The following is a 22,063-nucleotide window of genomic DNA, read 5'->3' on the forward strand; positions in this document are numbered from 1 at the left end:
CTGCCTGTACTCGGGTCGGACAACTTGGTGGAGAGCCAGCGGTGCAGCGCGGTGTGTCGTTCTACAGGCTGACCTAGACCCGACTGCGCGTCATGCCCGATTCATGGCCGCTACGCAGTGAGAGAAGCGGGAGGGAGCAGTCGATTACAATCCGGAGCGGGCGTGCTGGGCGATTTCACGATGCGTTGAGCAATAGTTCACGTATTGAAAATCCCACCGTGCTGTGACTACGGCCCGAGCGAGTTTGACTTTGACCCGAACGTCAGCTGCAATGGCTGCGCCGATGAGCCGCGGCGGCAGCGGCGGCGTGAGACGACTGACGGGGTACTTAACGCGCTCATCGCACGCTGCCTCGGAGGGCGCCAGAACATTTCCATTGGCATACCGACGGGATTTCACCCTCAACAAGACAAAGACATTGCCCCAACCCAACATGAAGGCCGTTCAGATCCTGGGCGACAAGTCCGCCCCATCCGTCGTCCTCACCGACAACCTGCCCCAGCCAACTGCCAGCGGCTCTGACCTCCTCATCCGCGTGCACGCTGCTGGCGTCACGGCCGACGAGGTCTCTTGGCCCGAAGTCTACAACACGCGCAATCGGATCCCCGGCCATGACGTCTCGGGCGTCGTCAGCGCGCTGGGCCCATCCTACGCCGGCCCGTTGGCCGTCGGCGACGAGGTCTTTGCCATGCTCGCCGCGGACGCGAGCCAGGGAGGGCAAGCCGAGTATGCGGTCGCCTCGCAGGCCGAGGTCGCGAGGAAACCCACAGCCATTTCGCATGCGGAGGCGGCAGCATTGCCGATCCCGGTATTGACGGCGTGGGAGGCCATCGTCCAGCATGCCAAGCTTGAAAAGGGTGCCAGGGTGCTCGTCACGGGGGCATCGGGCGCAGTGGGTGTCCAGCTGGTACAGCTCGCGAAGCAGGTCCTGGGCGCAGAGGTGATTGGCTTGGCCTCTTCGCGGAACCACTCATACATCAAGGAGCTCGGCGCGAGCACAGCCATTGACTACAACACTGCCGGGTGGGAGGAATCGGTTGGCAGCGTCGATGCTGTCTTCGACACTGCGGGCGGTGAAACGCTTCGGAAGGCGTCGAAGACGGTCAGGGATGGCGGCGCTGTGGTGACGGTAGCGGATCCGCCTCCACCCTGGGCCTTTGGCAAGGAGGAACCAGAACCAAGTAAGGCAAAGCCGCAGGTGAAGTGGGTGTACTTTGTTGTCACAGCTTCTGGAGAGACTCTCGGAAAAGTCGCGGAATTGTTGCAGGCTGGCACTGTGAAGCCGCTCAAGGTGACAGAGTTTCCCAGTGACAAGGCTGTCGACGCGTGGGAGTTTGGACGGCAGAGGGGGAGAACCGGCAAAGTCGTGATACAATTTGCATCATAATCGTGGACGGGTAGTGAGGCGAAGACCATAGTCTAGATAATAATCTCGCCGAAGCTTGCATCAGTGAGCAGCATGTCCAAGTCATCTCCTGAACTTCCGGTGCCCAAATCCTCAACCCGGACCCCCTGGAACCCATCGCCCAAGCTTTGGGTCAACGCCCCCAGTGGATCTGAAATGAGGTTTCCGTCCCGGTCACGGTTTGCGAACACCGCCTTGGCCATGAGCCTCATCTCGCCGGACCATTTGCATGCTTGTGGCCACACTCCTTCAAACGCGCGCAGGATTCCGAGAAAGACACGCACGCGGTCCCGCGCATGCGCGTAGTCGTCACCGCGAAGCAGGAGCTCGCACGCCGACATGTGCGTCGCCATCGCCATGGAGCCCATGCACATGACGAAGGGGCTGTGCGAAGTCGCCGACGCGGGTACCGTGAGTAGGTCAATGAAAGCAATGGCTGCACGAATGGCCTTGTGTGTGTGCCTGTCATGGTGTTTCTCTTCTGGCGCCAGGACTTCTGCCGGTAGAGGAGGCGCGTACTTGGAGCACAGGAGCTCCATTGTGCTGTAGTGGAGGAGTGACCTCGGCCTGTGTAGGTGTGCCGCAACACTGCATCAGTTATTAGCTGAAGGTAGCCAGAGGAAATCAAGCAGAGAGTGTTGACTTGCGTGTTGATGACCATGTGCGCCCGGAAGAGCACCTCGTCGACGGATCCGTTGGGACGGACGGGGTCTCGCTTGCTCTGCGGTAGGTGCAGGTCCCAGCTCATAATGTTGGCCTCGGCATTCTTGACCAGGGCGACGGGCGACCCGCCAGCGACGTCCCCGGCTGCCAGCGTGGTTCCCAGGATGCGGGCCGCATCAACCAGGTACGCGAAGGAAGAAAACGGGACGTCTACTTGGTCGAAGCCGCGGTCCTCGTACTCCGTAAGCGTGCGAGGCGACGCGATATTCTGCTTGGAATCAGACTCTATGTATGTAACCAGGAATGGGCTACTGATACTTACGGCCTCAATGTAATCTGCCTCTTCTCCGGGCAGATCAACATCCGTGTCGACGTTCCAGAGATCAAAGGTGGGCTGGTGGCGGATGCCAGCAAAGAGAGCGTCAATTACATAGAGCTCCCACCATGTCCGCCGCCAACACTCCTCCATCACTGGGATGCCCTGACCGTGTCTTGTTGCAAAGGGCTTCTGGTTCATCTGAATCGACAACGCCAACGATTTGGCCTGCCCCAATGTCGATTCCGCGCGCTCATTCTCACCGCTCCATTCCAGGACGAGGGCAAAGAGCATGAGGGCCTGAACGGAGAATCCTGTCGGCGGTAGTTGCTGACACAGTGCCTGCTCAACGCCCTGTCTGTACGACGACGATCGCCCATCGCGGAGATACAGAGAGCCGACCAGTGCCATGGCTGGGAGCAAGTCGGCCACCGAAGCAGGGTCGCGGTCGACCTGAGAGATGAAGGAAGTCCTCGGGAGCACGAACGGATGGCCAGGGAAGAAGTACGAGTAGAATCCATCAATGGCGGAGCTGGCCTCGACGGAGCAGTTGGGGACGAATGGCGCCGAGGATGCACCTGTCCGCCGGTGAGGCGGGTTCGATGGTCCTTGTTGTGTCGGGATGGCGACATCACGTATGTCGGTTGTTTGTATGCCATCGTGAACATCTTCATGCCGGGCTCTGGGCTCCGATGGCGAACTGTCCCAGACCTTTGCCACCTTCCGACGACTCCGCCGCACGTTGGTGTACACGCACGGCTTGTTGAGGGCGCGGCATCGCGAGCAGACTGGCTGGGCGGCGTCGCAGCGGAGATGCTGGGTGCGGCATGCGGTGCAGGCAATTGTCACGCGGCCGTTCTGCTTCCATCCCTGACGGAGCACTCCTGGGCGCTCGATTGTGTCCCGAGTGTCGTCATTGTCGTCCATGCCGCCGCCTCACTCAGGTGCCCTGGCCGTTCAAGTCCAGAGCGTGTTCAGCAGTGCCGTCGGTTGATGTTGTTCGCCTTCCGAGCTCGCATCCGCCGCGGGTTGTCAGTTGCGATGCTGATGAAGGGTTCAAGCCTGGGTTAAGGGTTCGCCGAACCTCGAAGAGCGCGCCACGGATCTGAGCTGTGCAAAGCCAGTGGAGGGCAATTCGAGCTTCAGACGGGTGGCACCCTGCCTGGACAGTGAGGTCGGGTGGCTCCCACTACCCAGGCACGCGCTGAGGGGCTCGGGCGGGCACCCTCCCAGGCCTGATCGGGCGGCTGGGTGCCCGTTTGTTATTACAGCTACAGCCTCATCACCCAGCGAGCTCAACATTCCCGTCAGCACCCAACTCCATACTGAATACAGACGCCTCCAGCCGCCCGGCTAGAGGTGTCCTACTATAATTGCCCAGCGCATGTAGGCACCATGGCACCCAGCTTCGAGTGCAAACATTACCGTCCGACGCAATTGATGGGATAGCATTGACATGTATCTTGTAGCTTCAAGCAGAGGCAACTATGTCGTGGATTTGCCGCTATTGATACACAGCCATTGTAAGCCTGCTCCATCGGGCGCGACTGCGCGAGGCCACGTCCGCCTCAACTCAGACTGTATGATCGCGTTCGGCAGAGAGCGTCGCCATTTCCGTGTCAACAAGGCGTTTCGGTCCGCCGCCATCTGGAAACGGTGCGTATTTGTCGATGAGAAAGTACATGTCATTATAAGCGCTGGTGAATTAGACGCTCATGTTAGCCCGGTGCATCTCGTTACATTCGATGAAACCAATCCACAGACACAGAAACACCTACAGCTGACGCACTGCTTTGCCCTGGGACTCATGGTTCACAGAGTAGATAACGTTGTAGTAAGTACTGTACAGCCGATTGCGGTCCTCCCACTCGGCTTTGGGCTCGCTCGGGATGTTGTACCGTTGGTACGTCCTCGTGTAAGCTTTGTTGCTGATCTTGTTGTAGTAGCACCGCCAGTCTGCAACTTCCATCTCGTGGTGCGCGTAGAATGCCGCCGCGTCAAAAATGTAGATGTTTCCGTTCTCGCGCGACGTGCCCGTATTGCCTTCCCAAAGGTCTCCGTGGATGAGGCTTGGCTTGACAGTCCTCCCGTCTTGCTCCAGAGCGTCGAGCAGACGCGGTACCACCTCTGTAATCAGCCGCTTCTCCAGCTGATCAAGCGCATCCCAATGGCCATTGAGCTCGAAGTCTCTGTCAATGACGTGCTGGAGGAGATTGGTGAAGAAGACACGCCAGCTGCCTTCCCAGTCGACACGCTGCGCGGACCGGCCTTGGCAGGTCGTCGTATGGAACCCAAATTTCCCCGTCGGGGACTCGCTCTCCTTGTGAAGTCGGGCCAGTTTCTGGCAGAGCTGATTGGGATCCGGCATGCGACTCGTCATCTCGACATATTCCGACAAGAAGAAGTAGGCTTCGGACTTCTCGCTGGCACACTTGCCAAATGAATGAGGCTTAGGGACGAGTTCCGGCGCCCACTTGTAGAGCTCCGACATGGAGTGGAACTCGCCTTCGAGGAGGACTCGCCCGTGCTCGTTCGGTGCGGTCTTTAAAAAGTATCGTTCCTCGACCCCATCTGGCAGTTGCAGATGCAGTTTGGCAGTGACTGTCCATGCTGAAGTGCCGAACGGAGAAGCAGACAAGACTTTTGTTCCGTCGGGGAAATTCGCAAGGACGTTTTTATCAACCTCAAACTCCGTCGCTAGATCCTGGGGAGGATTTGCCTCAGAGCTCAGCTCCAGCGGATTGACTGTGGCCGTCAGCGACATGGTGCTTGTGAGAAATGGCGACTTCTACAACAGGGAAGCGAGGCGGTTTATTAGAGCAAGTCAGCTGAATGGTCTATCTTGCTTTCCTCCGGGGACGAGTGTCTTGCGGGGGGCTACCAGTGCAGACTTTAGGAAGCCGCCCGGCGCGTCGTGCAAAGGATTGGGCTCCCGCAGCCCCCTGCTGTCACTCGCCCAAAGAAGTAGTTCGTGCGGGCTCCCACCTCGCAAGCGCCCGCGCCAAACCCGCATCTTGAGGCTCGCGACACAGTAAGCGCCCTCTTCGCCCTATCAAAATGGCGCGTTCACACCGGTTGTATGCATCGCCAGGGCGTCCTCATGCAGTGTCGATGGTGAGGCTGATATTTCCGCTGTCCACGCCATCATGCAGGCCATCGCATGGGTGTTACCAGCCTTCCGCTGCCCGCCTCACGGCCGTCTCGGGGAGACTCACGCTCCCACTTCTGGACTTTGTCTGTGTCGCTTGTTCCAGGATCTGAGGGACAAGAGTCCTACGATTGCGACACGCTCTCTCTCTTTTGGACTATCCTCGCTGGCAATACTCCCATTGTAGGCCGGTCTCTTGCCTAGCTGAAGTGTCGCCGAGCATGAGCTGAGCCCGATGCCGATGTTGTCACAATCATGGTGAGATTGACCCCTCCCGGGTGTCGGTGAGCAACTGAGACGTCGCGGGCGTCCGGTTCTGACTATCGTGCCAGCTCAAGCGCTTCCGACTGTCGAAGTCAAACAGCAAGAGCGAGCCGGAGCGAAAGACGTCGGATGCCTCGAGCTTAGGCTCGAGTTCCGATGTCCCTCTGTACTCGTCTCGCGGACGAGGGGAGCTCCTCGCCCCGTCCAGCGTTGGTAGCGCTCGCGGTCGCAGTCCCTCTCCCACGCCACCCGTGCTTGGTCTCCACGTCGTGCACGACCCAGGATACGCTTCGTCCGACATCATCTTCGTCCACGGCCTTGGGGGACACAGCCATCGAACGTGGACCAAGAACCATGACGCCGCGCGATTCTGGCCCGGTGCTTGGCTGCCTTTCGAGCCCGATGTGTCTGCGACGCGAATCTTAACATTCGGCTACAATGCCAACTGGAAAGGGTCGACGAAGAGCATCTCCACCGTCACAGATTTTGCAAAGGAGCTGCTCTATGAAATGCGCTTTGCGCGGGACACGGAAGGTGCGTGTCTAAATGTCGGCGCGCGACCCATTATCTTCATTGTGCATAGCATGGGTGGCCTTGTCGTCAAGAAAGCATATCTCCTCGGCCTCCACGACGAGACTTATAGGGATGTCGTCCGGTCCGTTTCCGCGGTGATATTCCTGTCGACGCCTCACCGGGGCACCAACTTGGCAGACACGCTCAACCGCATCGTGTCAGCGACGATGCAGGCGTCCAAGAGTTTCATTTCCGATCTCAATAAGAGCTCCATGGCGCTCGAGGAGCTTAACGAGCAGTTTCGACATATCGCTCCCAGTCTCTCCATATGGTCCTTTTACGAAACTCTGGCGACGACCATTGGACCGCGCAAGTTGATGATCCTGGAAAAGGATTCGTCCATCTTGGGATACCCGACGGAAATTTCGTGTCCGCTGCAGGCCGACCACAACAGTATATGCAAATTTGACAGCCCCAGTGACTCGAACTACGTCATAGTCCGGAATGCTATCAAGTCGCTGGTGGTGTCTGTGCTGGGCGACGACACTGTCGCATCCGCTGAGCCATCGAATCGGTCAGCCATCGAAGCCTTCCTTCGCCGATGCGTTACATCAGAGGACGATTATAGCTCTCTGCGGAGGCAGTGGATCCCCGAGACGTGCGGATGGTTTCTTGACGACTCGCAAGTCGCTTATTGCCTCGAAGATCCTCCCACCTCTCAAATTCTGTGGTACAGCGCACCGCCAGCCAGCGGTAAGTCGGTCCTGGCCGCATTTCTGGTGGACCACCTGCGTGCGTCGAGGCGCAAGTGCCAGTACTTCTTCTTCAAACATTCTGAAAACTCGAGAAAGTCGGTTGCAAACGCACTGCGAGCTCTCGTTCTCCAGCTCACTGCAGATATGCCTGACTTCAAAAGGCGCCTGCTCGCGTCATCCCTCGAGAGCCTCGGCTTGGAGTCCAATGATCCTATGGTCATTTGGCGGAATACATTTGAGCGCATCTTGTTCAACATGGAAGCCTTCGGCCCAATATACTGGATAATTGACGCTCTAGATGAATGCGATGCACCGAAACCTTTCCTCGATTGTCTGGCAAGTTTGACGGCGTCCAGACCTCCCATCACCGTTGTTGTTGTCAGTCGCAGTACGGACTCGCTCGCGATAGCCTTCGACCGAGCATCAAAAATTTTGCCGGTACTGCGCGTCGGGACTGCAGGACAGGCGCATAGCCAGCGAGACATTGCAGTATTTGTTTCACGAGAGATTGAACATCTTCCGGGAAACCCTGCTTTTCGTCAGAAGCTTCAGAAGAAAATCCTGAGTCGTACAGAAGGCAACTTCCTATGGGCCAAGCTCGTCATGAATGAGATCATGGAATGCCACACAGAAGAGAGCATCGATGAGGTTCTCGATGAAACACCAGACGATATGACTGAGCTGTACCAGAGAATGGAGCGAAATCTTTTGAGCTCGACTAAAAAGGCGAACAAGCCCCTCATCCGAGCCTTGCTCGAGTGGACTGTGTGTGCACAGAGGGCACTTACCGTGACAGAGCTGTCTCGTTCGCTTCGACCAGACTTTTCCGGCTTTCTCGATCTGCGACGGACCATCGCAACGGCTTGCGGGCAGTTTATTCAAGTCGACAGCGGCGGTAGAGTCTCACTGCTGCATCACACAACCCGAGAATACTTCAAAGGCAGCCAGACCAGCGAGTTCCACATAAGCAGCCGGGACACCCATGTGAAGCTCTTCAGAAAGGCGATTCTGGTCTTCGACGATCCCACCTTGAGGGTCCAGCTCGTCCAGCACCAGCATGCTCTGCAGGCAGGCGATCCCTTTATCTTCTATGCCGCAGTGGGCTGGCCATATCACCTCGGTCATTGCACCTCAAATTCTTCTGAGCTCCTGGATACTATCGTGCGCTTCTTGCGCAGCACCTCCGTGTTATCCTGGATACAAACCTTGGCCCTGTTGAAGCGCCTCGATGTTCTGGCCAAAGCTTCCAAAGTTTTGGGCCTCGTCGCTAAGAGCATTCGCAAGCGAGATGCATCTCGAAACCCTATGCTACACCGGATCACTGACCTTGAGTGCGTCGATAACTGGGCAGTTGACCTGCTGAAATTGGTGGGCAAGTTTGGCCGGCAGCTCACCACAGATCCCACCGTCGTCTACGACGTGGTGCCGGCCATGTGCCCACCAGCAACAGCCATACACCAGTATTGCTACGATGTGAGAAACTCAATCGTTAGGCTCTATCAAGGAGCACAAGCAGGCTGGAATGACAACCTTGGAAGACTGTCCATGGCCGGCGGCGCCCAAGCTTGGGACCTCTGCTGTGCAGCCAGGACCGTCGCCGTCCTGGCTTCCACAAATGTCGTCCACATCTGGGACTCAACAAACTTCGCAGAGGTGGGAAGGGTAATGCATGGAGAAGCTATAACCGCCATGACACTGACTGACAATGGCTCGAAGCTGGCAACGTATGGACTCAAGACCACCAAGCTTTGGACACTTCCAGCTGGCACGCTCCTCGCGTCAGCTGCGAGCCCGGCGTACAGCAAAGCCACTGCCATGGCATTCTCTGTGGATAACTCACGCCTCTTATGTGGGAGCGACGACAATGCTATTCGGATGATTGATTGCAACAACTTCGGAAAAGGTTGGGATTTCCTCAACCCGGACTTGCTGAAGGAAACATCTCAGGCCGATGGCCCGTTGAACTCGCCAATGTGCCTAGCGTTTAGCCCTGATGGCGAGCATGTTGGTGCATCATATCGTGGAGCTCCGCTCTCGGTTTGGAGACTTTCGGATGGGCGTTGTCTGAATAAGTGCCACAGAGCATCTGCAGACGGGAGACCCCAGCGGCGGCCGTCGACGAACTGGTTCGCCGTTGATCGTTTCACCTGGAACCCAATCACCGGGCACATCATTGGCATCTATCGCGATGGCGTTGTCTTCAAGTGGCATCCGCTCTCTAACGAGACGGTTGAGTCGCACCGCACGGCCGACGAGGTAGCGGCAGCGCCGACGGGCAAAATGTTCGCCACATCTAGCAGCGACGGCGCCATCCGTCTCTGGAACTTGGCGTACTTTACCGTCGTGTACCAGTTATCATCCGAAGATCTTGTTACTGGCCTCGTCTTCAGCCCGGACAGCAGGCGATTTTACGATCTGCGTGGCAAAAGCGTCAATGCGTGGGAGCCAAACTGCCTGGCGCGTGCGTTGCAGGAAGGAGACGAGCACCTGAGCGACACCAACAGTGAGGATCAGTCCGTGACGGCCACTTCGAAGTTCTCCGAAGCGCGTGTGAGCCATGCCGAGATGGTCACGACAGTGTGCTTGCCACCCGACGATCGGTATGGTCCGCTATCGTACTGCGCTGGCTACGAAGACGGAGGGGTCTTACTCTTCCGAAATCGAGACGCCGGGGGGACCGAGATTGCGCGATTCTACAACTTTCTCGATGTCAGTCACATTGCCTGGAGCCTAGACGGTAGTTGCGTTGCTTGCGCGGACCTCGCGGGAGAAGTTCAGGTGGTGCCGCTTGATTTGCACAGCGGCAGCGTCAAGCCTCAGGCCCTCACAAGTCCACAAGTCAACCTCGAGGACAGCAATATCCAGGGGCTTCTATTCAGCCCTGATTCAAGTGTTCTTTTCCTGTGGACAGAGAGGCAAGGTCTGTTTTGCGCCGTCAATACGGGCGAGTCGCTGGGCAGCATCGAGTTGAGTGCAGAACGACGATACTGGGTTTGCCACCCCAAGTGCCCGCAATACTTGCTAGGCTTTGGACACACAGACCTGCTGCACTATAGCTGGAATACTATGAGCTTGGAGAAATCGGTCACATTTGCATCTGAGGAGGTCCGTTGTGGACGTGGAGGGGACCAGAGCAACACCGTTGGGGATGGTGCAACTAGCATGAGCTCCTCGCCCGAAAGCGTGCTGCACGCCATTCAAAGTGCATCCCACTTGCTTCTCTTGTCGAAGGTATCAGATGGCAACAATGGCATGGTGACGAGGATCCTTGTCATCGACGACATTGCGAGCCTGGCAGGCTCCCAAGCGACGGCCTCAAACGGCTTAACATTCAAGAGTCTGCCCCGGCGTTTGATGAATGACATGCACATGCCCCTGGGAATAGTCTTTGACTCAGACCTCGCCTTTCTCGACGAAAATTTATGGCTTCACACCTGCCCTCTGGCAAGCTTGGACCAATCGACAAAACGTCATTATTTCCTGCCGCGGGATTGGGTGGGCGGCTCAAGTTTACATCGCTGTCGTCTGTCCGAAGAGGGTACCTTGTTCTGGCCCAAGGAGGAGCATGTCGTAGTGGTGGACTGTAGTTTTGACACTTCAAGAACTTTCAATTGATGTAGAGTTGGCTTCATAGCATCGTAAATAGAGCTAGTAACGGACCCGCAAGTGTTGAATCGAGCGAGATCCTCAACCCGCGACAGTGAATTGGGGAACTGAGAGTGCATTGGGATGAATCACCAGCTCTGGACAGCACGAGCCGCACTGTGATTGGTGTACGAATTGAGCCTCAATCACGACTTGTTGGAGCTTTCAACGGCCGTGCGAAAAGACACGGGACGGCAAGGTGGCTAGTGATAAAGTCACCGGTCATGCTTGCTGGAGGGCCGGCGCTTACCTGCAGGCTGCATTACGACCCCGCGTACATGTTACACGCCGCCAGTGTCGCTTCACCAGTGTTCTTTCTCTACTTCAACAGCGAGAAGAAATGTCTGAAGCCCGCCATGGAGGAGAGGGAACCACGCCATGAGTCGCCGAAAGGTGTACTACGCCCGGCACGAGGTGACGGGGAGCCCGCCGCAAACCCTGGACAACAGACAACCTCCGCACCAGAGCGAGATGACTCCGACATCAGTATTGACACATCCGCGGAATATACCACCTATACGAGCTCGCAAATCAGACGCCTTCGCCTCCTGCTTGGGCTTGCGACCATTACCTCGCCGCTCACGGCCACCATCTACCTGCCACTGCTGCCGCTGCTGCGACGCCAGTTCCACGCCTCGGCGCAAGCCATCAATCTCACCCTGACCCTGTACATCGTCTTTCAAGCGCTCTCTCCTGCGCTCTTCGGCCCGGCTTCAGACGCGCATGGTCGCCGTCCCGTCTTCCTCTTTACTCTCGCGCTCTACGTCTTCGCCAACCTGGGCCTCGCGCTCAATCAGGATGGATATGCCGCCTTGCTCACCCTCCGCGCCGTCCAGAGCCTCGGTGCCAGTGCCGCCTACGCCCTCGCTTTTGGCGTTGTCGCAGACGTCTGCCCCCCAGCCAAGCGCGGCGCGATGCTTGGCCCAGTAGGTATGGCATTGAATCTCGGTGCGTGCGTAGGACCGGTCGTCGGCGGCGCCGTCGCGTACACGCGAGGCGACCACGTCTGGGTCTTTTGGGCACTCCTAATTGTTGGCGTGGTGCTGCTCCTCGGTGTCGGCATGTTGCTCCCCGAAACAGCGAGGGGACTGGTCGGCAACGGTGGCGACCCGGCACGATTTTCTCGCTGGCAATTGAGCTGGTTGCAGCTTCTGCGACATCATGTGCGAAAGAGTAAGGCGCTCAAATTCCCAGAGAAGAGAGCCTGCCCGCAGCAACCCTCAGTGAACAAAGCAGGACCCGAGGTAAAACGCACCGGCCCGTTCCGTAAGACTCTTGAGAACCTTCTCGCATGCTTCCGCATCATTCTCCACCGCGATACTATCCTTACGCTCTGGCTCCACGGATCATTCTATACCGTCGACTATTCCTTTGTTGCCGCGGTGCCTGACATCTTCAAAGACGCGTACGAATTCAACGAGCTGCAAATCGGTCTCGCTTACCTCCCGCGCGGCGTAGGCATCATCTCTGGCAGCTTCTTCACTGGACGCCTCATGGATCGCAACTACCGCGCTACCGTCCGGGAACAAGGCCGCGTCGACACACAGACTGGACAACAGGCTGACGCGGTGGCCACAGGAGCGCGTGAGGGCTTTCCCATCGAGCGGGCTCGCTCGCGGAGCAGCTACTGGATGCTGGCCGTGGCAACGGGCACCATGGTCGCGTACGGTTGGGTCACTGAGCGAGCAGTCCATCCGGCGGTACCCCTGGTGCTGCAGTTCATGCAGGGCTTCTGGGGCACCTTCTTCTACACAACGTACAGCACGCTGCTCGTAGACGTGTATCCAGACAAGTCGAGCACGGCGGCGGCGGCGACGAGTGTCACACGGTGCGCCATGGCGGCAACCGGCGTGGCGGTTCTCCAGCCTCTGCTGGACGCAGCTGGTCGAGGCTGGTACTTTACCGTGCTCGGGGTCTGGAGCGGGGGCCTTGGAGTGGTGGCAGTGATGTTGCTCCGGAGGAAAGGCATGCAGTGGAGGCTGATCCGAAAGGACAACGCGTACACGGAATAATGTCTTCGCTAGTTCAAGAATGAACAGAAACGCTATCAAAGCCATCATGGCCAATATTGTCCCGACGCTACGCTGCATTTGCCGACCCAAAACGCCATGCCATGCTTCATGTTGGTGAGTTGATGCATCTTGCCACAGGAGTGGAGTGCGGAGGCTCGGCGGCCAGCCGCTAACTAATAATCAACGGCCCAGCCATTGTGCTCCAGAAACTCATCGCAGGCCTGCCGTAGTCCGAGGTTGGGTCGCAGCTCGGAAGGCTGTAGCGGCTCTCGGGTCAACGGGTCGCTGGGGTGCCGGCGTAGGTGCTCCATGATGGAGGCACGCTCGTATGACTTGCCCGTCTTGGTCTGCAATGAGTTAGTCGTCGATCCGTGGCAGGAGAGCGCAACATAGAATGCTTACGATGACTGGATCGACCATGATGCCAAAGGAAATGTCGTCGATGGCCCACTCGGGCACTTCGCGACGAACGCCGGCCTGTGCGCGGGCGCGTTCGAACATGTCCTTGAGCAGCTCGGCCTTGGCGTCTGTCTCCTCGCGGATGGTATCTTTCTCAGCCTCGTCGGGCTCGGAGGCGAGGAGCTGGTCGCGCCTCGACTGAAGCAGCTCGCGCAGCTCACGCTCAAGGTCGACAGCCTCTCTGGCGCGCCGCTTCTCGCGGCTCTCCCAGCGCTCCTTCTTGGCGCGCAGAACGAGGCCGGTGACGGCGGCGAGAGAACGGTCGTTTGTGGCGGCGCAGAGCTCGTGGGCCTTGTTGGCGCTCTCGAGAGCGGCATCGTAGTCGCGGATGGCGAGCTGCGCTTGGGCGAGGTAGTAGTTGGCCTTCATGTTGGAGGGCGCGAGCGCCAGGCAGGTGTTGCAATCGGAGATGACCGAGTCCCAGTGCTGGAGCTTGAGGCGGGCCATGGCACGGTTGGTGAAGAGGGCGGGATTCTTGGGATCGACGAGAATTCTGGGTAGAAGCAGTCAGTTATCGGCTCCGATTCGTGTATCCCGCCTTGTGGTGTTGCGCTGGACGCGTCGGGACGAAAGGCAACTCACGCTTGAGAGTAGAGGCTTTCAGCGCCGACATAGTCGCCAGTCTGAAAGTGGCGATTGCCCTCCTCCTTGAGCTGGAGTGACCGAGACATGGCGAACGACTTGCCGACTCGCGGGCGGCGGGCGCTGGAAGAGACGCGGAAGCGGGAACTGGTGATGCGAGCGGCAAAGCGTTGTCTCGCGGCTGCTGCCTATGCCCGTCGCTGGCGGCAAACGGAAAAAGCTTGAGGCCTGCTGTTGCCAGGTAGCGCTAGTATCAGTCAACCGGTCGCCGCATGGCGGTTGCTTCACCGTAACGGCACCACACGGTGTTGCAGGGTGAAGGTCGCGGGGGAGGATGGAACCTGGAAGGGGACCAACGGATGGAGGTTGAGGAGTGGCGGAGTTGAGGCTCGCAGCGCCGCCCCGCGGAGCTTCTGGCGGGGTCCGGTCGGACTTGCAGTTGGCAGGTACCTGCCGTAGTGATGTCCACGGGTGGGAGCGCGAGCAGCCGGTGCAGCGGTAATTAGCCAGCGGGGGTTGGCGGGGATCTTCAGGCGCTTTTTGGGCGGGTTTGGCACTGCGTCGGTCGTCCCGTCTACTAGCTATAGCTCCAGCGCGGGTTTATGGCTCTCCACTGGTGCGACATGTGTCTGTCCAGTAATTTGTAAGGCAACTCGGAAGATTCCAGAAGGGAAAGAAGGCGGGCTGTGGAGGATGCCTACCGCCCCAGCTGCGACATTTATTAGCTGGGTGACCTCTCACAGGCTGAAGAAGACGCACAGCGAGGCAAGCCAACAAGGGGAGGATGTTGCGCGTTGAATCACATCGTCAACCTGGACCGTGGCACAACACAACGAGCCATGTCACGATTTCTTTGGCAATCCGGGCGATGTGTCTGATGCGTGGCACGTCCCGCTGTAACCAGATACATCGGCACGACTTTAAGCTGCGCATCTGACCGAACGACTCGACGAAGTAGTGCAGGCATCCATGGATGTGTGCTGGTGGCGCTGGTGGTGATAGTGCTTGCTGTTGTGACGCGTTTGCCTCGCGACGGTGATATGCACGATCTGTGAGCCAACTTACTTCTGGGGCCTTGATGAATGGCGGCGTAACCGGGGCTCAACAGCACTTGGCCTCTCACAGAGTCACGGCCCCGCCTCAAGTCAAGAGGCCGAGTCTTGTGCCGCCTCGGCCTCGGACCAGACGGCGACCGGCTAGGCGTATGTCTCCCGGCCACATGCTCTTCTACTTCGCGCTTGGATACCTGGGATCCTTGCGTGTCGTTTGCGTATCGGCTCGGGTCATAGACCGACCGGCGTTTTGCTGCCCAGTCTTACTTTGTATGTGCGTGCTGGTTCGGATCTCGCAACGCCACCATCGTCGGCGCCGGGATGCACCGAGGGTTGCGCGTCCACGGCGCTGCCCCCAAAGGCCTCTTCGGCCCCACCGTAGCGCCGCTCTGCCGAGCTTCGTGGATGTCGGGGTCCTCTGGGGAACAACGGCAGGGGCCCCAAGCAGCGGCGAGTCCGCAGCCTCGCAGCCCCAAGACAGCTTGTTAGCCTGCCGTGGCGTTGGCTTAGTAGTACTGGCCCTGAAACAGAGTTTCGTCAAAGACGCGCCGTTGTGCGTCTGCCGTTCCCCGAGGCCGTTTCGGTGGCGCCATGCTAGGAATAGCATCAAATCCCCATGCGCCGCCACTCATCGGAGGCGTACAGGTTGGCGTCGCTGGCGATCGCGCCGCCCGGACACGAAGGCTCCTGGAACAGCGCCGATGCGTGCACTCGGACTCCATCTCAGGCTCGCGACCACTGCTCACCTCTCGGACGCTGGAATCTTGTGGCGCTAGGCAGGTGTGAGATTCTGCCGAGCTGTCAAGTGTCGTAGCCACTCGACGCGGGACAGCCTTGGGACATTGCAACGTAATTTCGGCACTTGCTGACTTTGGTTGGGGGTGTGAAATTACTGTATGCTGGCTCGGAGGGTGATGTCGCGAAGGCTGAACGTTCGTATCGTCCATGCCGGCAACATGTAAGATCGTCGACACAAGTAATATCGCCGACAGGTGCCCAAAAATAGAAAATTCTCTCGTATACCACCTGTAATAACGACGAATTTTCTCTCGTCCGAAAAGTTATATAAGTCCTGGGTTGCTACCATGTTTCCGAATCCTGTCCTCGTCATCAAGCAGCAAGCATCCAAGCAAAGCATTCAATACCTTCAGACTTTCACATCGCACCGCACTCAGCCAAAAAGCATACACTTCCCCGCACACCACTCGTCAAAATGAAGACTGTCGCCATTGCCATCGTCTCTCTGGCTTCTCTCGCCGTCGCCGTCCCGGCCGACAATACGCAGCAGTGCAAGCCCGCCACCTACCAGTGCGAGCCGGGCAACCCCAGCACGTCGTGGGATGTGTGCAACACCAGCGGCCAGTGGGTGGTACGTACACTCATGACGTTTCCTCTGAGCTTTGAATGAAAGGAGCTAACGTGATCACAGTTCGCGGGCACATGCCCCCCGAAGACGGTCTGCAAGTTTGATGCGCAGAACGGCAGCCCCTACTGCGTCCCTCCCAGCTATACCATCTCGTGAACGGGTTTTCGGCGGTTGCATATGAACAAGGAGTAACGGCTCGAGGGTCTCTGCTACATCCGCCATGACTGCCGCCAGCTCACTATCCTACGCTTGCCCAATTGCTCAGGTCACGAAGAGTCAAGCTATTACACGAGATTGCGGGTATTATCGTTCGTGTTTCCTATTCTGTCATTACTGGCTATAGATGATACATTCTGTTATGTTTCCGTTAACTACTGGGAATGATTTACTCGGCTACATGATCCACACGTCCGACCGTGACCTGCTCTTTCGTAAACTCTCGCGGGAGCCGATTCTCTCCCTCGACATACGGCTTCTCCGCCTTCTCGCGAGCCATGTCATTGACCCATCGCTGACCGCCAGAAAGACCCATCTTAGGCCCCCGCTCAACCCATTCATTTGCCAGATAATACCATGAAAGAGCATTTCCAACTGTTCCAACCTCGTCGCTGACGCCTTTTCGAGCCGCGTCGCTCATACGACGGTGAAGTATTTCATCCCCAAATAACTCAATCAAGTGTCTGGCCACACCACGCCAATCGGATGGCTTGACGAGGAAACCATTGATTCCATCCTGTACTTGGAGCGGAATGCCACCAGCAAGAGTGGCAATGACGGGACGCCCTGCATGCAACGCCTCAGAGACCTTCACTTCAAATCCCTCGCGCGTCGAGAGCTGCAAGACGACGTGTGCATTGGCGATGATTGCATTGAGCAATTGATCATTGGGCTCAAGGCGAATGACACTGCAGTCGTCGATTAGATGAGGATATTCGTCTTCCAACTTTTCCATGGCTTGGTCGAAAATGGCACTCGCATCAGGGTCGTCAATCGATCCGTTGCCACAACTGAGGTTTGTTTAGATTAGATGAGACATTGAAAGCAAGTGAAGAAAATGATCTGTCGCTTGGGAGTGGCAAAACTTACATGCAGAGTTGTGGAGGATCGGTTATCCCAGCGTCGTTGCACAACCGCCGAAACTCGGCGTAAGCATCAATGACGGTCGGAATTCCCTTCGAGGGATCGAACCGCGCAACTTGAGCGATATATCGGCCTGTGCGACCGTAAGCAATTGAACGTCCTGGCTTTCATGTCATCACGTACGCTTCGGCCATGCGAGTTCCGGCCTGCAGGAAGTCACGTCAGTTTGGAACCTAAAAACGTTGCGATGCAGCCACTGCATGCATGAGAGTCGCGAGACAATGCACCACTTACACCCTTTGAGACTGGCACTGCATGTTATAGATATGACCGTAGTATGCAGTGTCCCAGCGACTCAACGGTTTGTTCAATCCGTCAAGCCAATCCGTGGCTGCTGGCATATATGCGACCTTCGCTCGGGGAACATTCAGGGGCACGAACTTTGGGATCGGATGACTGATGAACATGTCCGCTAGTTGCACTCGGCTCCAAATGTAGTCCCAAATGTCAGCCTGTGGCGATCCGGGTACTTCTATCAAATCACTGCGGATTTGTATGTGCGACCGGTAGAGGACGGGCCGCAGGCTTTCTATCCATACTCCATACTCCATACAGGCCTGTATGGAATATGGAATATGGAATGGACCTCGTATGGAAGCTTATTCCATACGTATGGAATACGCAAAGTGACGTCATCTAATTAATAATCTTAACATGTAATGACCTTAGTCCTAGGAGGAGCAAGGTGTTGACTGTCGCCACTGTTCCATACCACCCGCTTCCTCGTCGTCCCCCTCCTCAGCCAAGTCAACCGGAATCCCCTGCGTGATGCCGCTCTTGATCCAGCTCTTTATACACTCTCCCCTCTCGATTGTACGACTTCCCAGCCGGCATCGGTCCCACGATATCGTGCGCCGTGCGCCGGAAAAGACGCGCTCTGGCTCAGCTGACATGGCGGGTATTGAGAGGATGTCGATGGCCATTCTAGATAGGCGGGGATATCGTTGCTGCTGCTCCTCTCTCAGCCACCAAGCGAGCGGGGAGCAATCGATGGCGACCGGACTTTCTGCAGTGAAAGCTTTGTACTCGTCGAGGTTGCACATGGCTGGGCTAACGACATCCAGCTCTCGAGCAAGCAGGTCATACTCGTCGAGCGCCTGTAGGCTATCTCGTAACTCGGGCGTTGTGGTTGTAATCGGCAGTCCCTGATAATGATCCTCCCAGTACTTCTTCACGCCGTCAAGGACTGGTTTGTGCCACGCTTTCGGCCAGTTCTTCCTGATGTGGGCCATCCGCCTCGACGGGTGGAGTATCATGGCTGCCCCGTAAGCAGGGCTCTCGTCTGTAAGCTGGTAATACTTGTCAAATACAGCCCACGAGGCTGCAATGCAACTTCGGAGACAGTGATTGTCGGACAGTCTTTGGAACGTTTGTGTGTAATGCTTGTGAAGAACGTCCATGGTGAAGAGCGTCCGGTCTAGAGTGGCATAGCGGCCCTCCGTGAGCAGAGTAATCTTCCAGAAGGGCTGAAGAAAGGCGCGTGTTTCCTGAAGGACTCTCCACTCATTCGGGGTGAGATAGTCGTCCTGCACGTCCTCGTAATATTTTCTCAGGTACCACTCCACGTGCTCCTGGAGATCCAGAGTAACGTCGAGAAGAATGAACCATGAATTCCAGCGCGTATCATTGTCAAGCCCCAAGGACCTTCCTGCGCGCTTCCTAAATAGGTTCCATCGATAGTCATTCTCGCGCATATGCACGGCGATGTTGTGGACTTTGCCAAGCGGCCCTAGTCGACGCCAGCCAAGCGCTTTTTGCGCCCTGACCCTCTCCGCAAAGTCACTGCCAAACGCAACTTCGTCGTCGCTCTCGATCTGTTCCAAAGCTGCCTGTGCGGCCTCTTTGGAGTCCATGAACAGGAATGCTTGCACAGCGAGATTGATGACGTGACCATGGCATCGAATCCTCTGCTTCTTTGCCTCCCAATTGATACCTTTCCTCCGCAGATGCTCGCTGAGCAGACGACAGAGCTTGTCGTTGGAACCATGATTATCGCCGGTGTAGAAGCCGATCTTATTCCAGATGTTGTAGTCATCGAGCACATGCTGAATCAACTTCCACTGCTCAGCTGCGCCGTGGCTGCCGGGCCCATCGATGCCCGGTAGCTCTGACAGGGCAAGTAGCGCCTGCAGTGTCTCTCTGGCATCCGTGTCCACAAATTTGACGCAAATACCAAGGAATGCTTTGTGGTTTGGAGCTGACCAGACATCGGCGGAGAGATGGAGCTTCGAGGGCGAGGATTGGAGCTTTCTCCGCAGGATATCCTTGTGCACACAGTAGGAATTGGAGACCAGCTTTTGAATGGAGCCGTGTGAGAGGCTTACAAGATCCTCCGCAGTGTAGTTGACCGCACAAATAAGCGCGTGTAGTTCTGGCCAAGAGCTACAATTGTAGGAGAGATTGCGGACTGTGACGAGCTGCATCAGGGCTTCGAGCGCTGCCTTGCGATTGACTGCAGCTCGAAGAGTCTCCTCTTGTCTCGCTGATTGCTTCGCAGCATTTACTTCGCCTGCCTTGGCGAAAGCATCCTGTATGAGGTTGTCGCGCTGTTTCTTGATCGGATGATCGGGGGCAAGGAGCTCAATTCCGTGGACCTTGAGCAAGTGGCGGCGAAACGTAGTCGAGACGGTCGTGGAATAGGTGGGATCCCGGCAATGCATACAGTAATAGATCTTCTCGTTCTTCCGGGGGCAGCGCGCTGGCTCTGCGTCCTGTGGCTCGCGGGCGTGCGCCCAAGTGTTGGCTGTTGCCTTCCGTTTTCGAGTCTTACGGACGCTGGCGTCAGAGGGGTTCAGTGGAACAGAAGTTGGAGATGAGCGAGGCTCAATAGTGGACGATGGCGACCCCACATGGCTAGTAAAGCCACCCGAAAGGCGGGAGGACTGCTGGGACATGCCGCGCCGACCGCATCACGATGTGTCGTGTTCATGCTGTTCTCGAACTGGAAACATGATGGAAGCTCCCGGTAATTTCAATACCCCTGAACTGGTTCGGTAGGGTTAACATTTTTCCGGTCTTATTCCATACGTATGGAATACGAACAGCCCGTATGGAATATGGAGTATGGAGTATGGAATATTCCATACTCCATCACTTATTCCATCCGCGTATGGATAGAAAGCCTGACGGGCCGATTCGGTGTCAACCTCTTGATGAGAGGAATAAGTCCAGGCATTTGCGGATCGTCAACCTGAGCAAGCGTTAATGAGAAACAGGAGTTTGCTCGAGTGGTATGACGCCAGGCTACTCCGGCTTCCACTCGAGTCAAGCAAGTAGAAAACATACCACAATGACATCTGCGCCACCCTCCTCCGGTGGCCGCAAGGGACCACCCTCGGATAACCAATATCGGTGAGCGTTATAGAATATCCATTCGACTACAGACTCCTTTTCCTGGTCCGTAATTCGCTGATCTTCTGGACTGACCCCCTGAAGAATGTTGTGGATATTTTTGGTGATTCGAAATACTCCTGGTCTGGGCTTAGGAACTACGTTTCCCTCTCCGTCAGCTCAACACAATATGGCACGTTCCTTCGGAGTGGCATTTACCTACCATACCACGTCAGGTCGACTCCTAGAACCCGCGAGAAGCGAACTAAAGCATGGCGCATGAGTGCAACACCGCCGCCTTGAGGAGTACTGCTAAAGAAGGCAATTTTAGTCCCTTTGTCACGCAGCGTCCCCGCATACGTCAAAATAGCCTCCCATGTCGCCGTGCCACAGGTGGTCTTGTAGTCGGCCATGGTCAACAGGTGGGCCCTGAACGCTGAGTCGGTTTGAACAATGCCACGATGGCCTACTTGCAGAAGGGGAGCCATTGAAGGACCAAAGCGCCTGCGAAAGCTCGGGTCAGCGTCGTCTCGTCGAAACCGTGAATCGTGATCAAAGAATTTCATACATGATGCATTTGCGAGCCATGGAGTCTGCTTGCTCGTCCACAAGTTTGACATCCCAGAGGTTCTTAGTCGTATTGTCACTTTCGGGACGCATGACGATCGGAACGATGTCGAGCTCGAGCCACAGACGGGAGCAGAGAGACGGGCTCATGTACTTCATCATGGTGGATAATCCTGCGCCGACAAATTTGACAAAATTCTCGTGCTCATATTTTGTAATTTCTGAAAGGATTTTCTCAGCGACAAGGTCATCACCGGGCCGCATGGCGTCATTGAGGATGACTTGCTCGACGGCGAAATCGACGAGATAAACAGAGTCATGTATCGCAAGGGCGACGGTAGCCTCATCGTTATCGCCAAAGGTGCCGGATATGCCAATGTAAAGAGCCTGAAAGTGTCGAAGAAGCAGAGTCAGCCGGCTGAGGGTAGCCTTACTTCCTCAAGCACCAACATCAATTCTTTCATGGCCTGTGATGAACTCTTCTGGCGAAGGACAATAGACTCACCGTCAGCGCGGGGCCAAAGTGACCTTCCTGCGTGAGTGCGACGCCCAACTTCCTCTTTTGGTATGAGGATGCATGACTGTCAAATTGATGCTGTTCCTTTGTGATAACCATCGTGACACTGTGGCTTTGATGCCAGGTGCGACAAGTTTGAGGCGCAATTGATGAGACAACGTTCCCCTATGAAGTCGTGAGGGTGAGCTTGACTCATGGCGACTGCATGCAGGTTTTAAATGTACAGAGCCAGATCCCTCAGACAAAAGCATAACAGGAATTTACTAGAGAATGAACTGCTGCACGCAAATACCGGCAGTTCAGCAGCTCTGAAGGTCCATTGAACAGCA

At 56.7% G+C, this 22,063-nt stretch overlaps 8 protein-coding genes across 8 annotated transcripts; 4 read left to right on the forward strand and 4 right to left on the reverse strand.

Moving 5' to 3' along the window:
* Positions 1-433: 433 nt before the first annotated feature.
* On the forward strand, positions 434-1,387 carry PLICBS_003792 (uncharacterized protein; the record flags this gene model as incomplete). The annotated part of the gene is made up of 1 exon (XM_018323568.2): positions 434-1,387. One exon carries the CDS (start codon positions 434-436, stop codon positions 1,385-1,387), a length of 954 nt encoding a protein of 317 aa, XP_018178799.2.
* A 32-nt stretch (positions 1,388-1,419) lies between these two features.
* PLICBS_003793 (uncharacterized protein) lies at positions 1,420-3,311 on the reverse strand (the record flags this gene model as incomplete). The annotated part of the gene is made up of 3 exons (XM_065600293.1): positions 1,420-1,938; positions 1,995-2,336; positions 2,391-3,311. The coding sequence occupies 3 exons, from the start codon at positions 3,309-3,311 to the stop codon at positions 1,420-1,422; spliced, it is 1,782 nt and encodes a 593-aa protein (XP_065456365.1).
* Positions 3,312-4,158: 847 nt separating this feature from the next.
* PLICBS_003794 (uncharacterized protein) lies at positions 4,159-5,148 on the reverse strand (the record flags this gene model as incomplete). The annotated part of the gene is made up of 1 exon (XM_018323570.2): positions 4,159-5,148. One exon carries the CDS (start codon positions 5,146-5,148, stop codon positions 4,159-4,161), a length of 990 nt encoding a protein of 329 aa, XP_018178801.2.
* A 639-nt stretch (positions 5,149-5,787) lies between these two features.
* On the forward strand, positions 5,788-10,679 carry PLICBS_003795 (uncharacterized protein; the record flags this gene model as incomplete). The annotated part of the gene is made up of 2 exons (XM_065600294.1): positions 5,788-5,790; positions 5,865-10,679. The coding sequence occupies 2 exons, from the start codon at positions 5,788-5,790 to the stop codon at positions 10,677-10,679; spliced, it is 4,818 nt and encodes a 1,605-aa protein (XP_065456366.1).
* Positions 10,680-11,087: 408 nt separating this feature from the next.
* On the forward strand, positions 11,088-12,721 carry PLICBS_003796 (uncharacterized protein; the record flags this gene model as incomplete). The annotated part of the gene is made up of 2 exons (XM_065600295.1): positions 11,088-11,091; positions 11,175-12,721. 2 exons carry the CDS (start codon positions 11,088-11,090, stop codon positions 12,719-12,721), a joined length of 1,551 nt encoding a protein of 516 aa, XP_065456367.1.
* A 173-nt stretch (positions 12,722-12,894) lies between these two features.
* PLICBS_003797 (uncharacterized protein) lies at positions 12,895-13,851 on the reverse strand (the record flags this gene model as incomplete). Its single annotated transcript, XM_018323572.2, has 3 exons — positions 12,895-13,068; positions 13,124-13,673; positions 13,763-13,851. 3 exons carry the CDS (start codon positions 13,849-13,851, stop codon positions 12,895-12,897), a joined length of 813 nt encoding a protein of 270 aa, XP_018178803.1.
* Positions 13,852-16,027: 2,176 nt separating this feature from the next.
* Positions 16,028-16,336, forward strand: PLICBS_003798 (uncharacterized protein; the record flags this gene model as incomplete). Its single annotated transcript, XM_018323573.2, has 2 exons — positions 16,028-16,183; positions 16,244-16,336. The coding sequence occupies 2 exons, from the start codon at positions 16,028-16,030 to the stop codon at positions 16,334-16,336; spliced, it is 249 nt and encodes an 82-aa protein (XP_018178804.2).
* A 4,465-nt stretch (positions 16,337-20,801) lies between these two features.
* Positions 20,802-21,833, reverse strand: PLICBS_003799 (uncharacterized protein; the record flags this gene model as incomplete). The annotated part of the gene is made up of 4 exons (XM_065600296.1): positions 20,802-20,808; positions 20,879-21,154; positions 21,219-21,604; positions 21,723-21,833. The coding sequence occupies 4 exons, from the start codon at positions 21,831-21,833 to the stop codon at positions 20,802-20,804; spliced, it is 780 nt and encodes a 259-aa protein (XP_065456368.1).
* Positions 21,834-22,063: the final 230 nt, after the last annotated feature.

The sequence above is a fragment of the Purpureocillium lilacinum genome (genome assembly GCF_023168085.1).
Source record: "Purpureocillium lilacinum CBS 284.36 DNA, scaffold_2, whole genome shotgun sequence".
NCBI lineage: Eukaryota > Fungi > Ascomycota > Sordariomycetes > Hypocreales > Ophiocordycipitaceae > Purpureocillium > Purpureocillium lilacinum.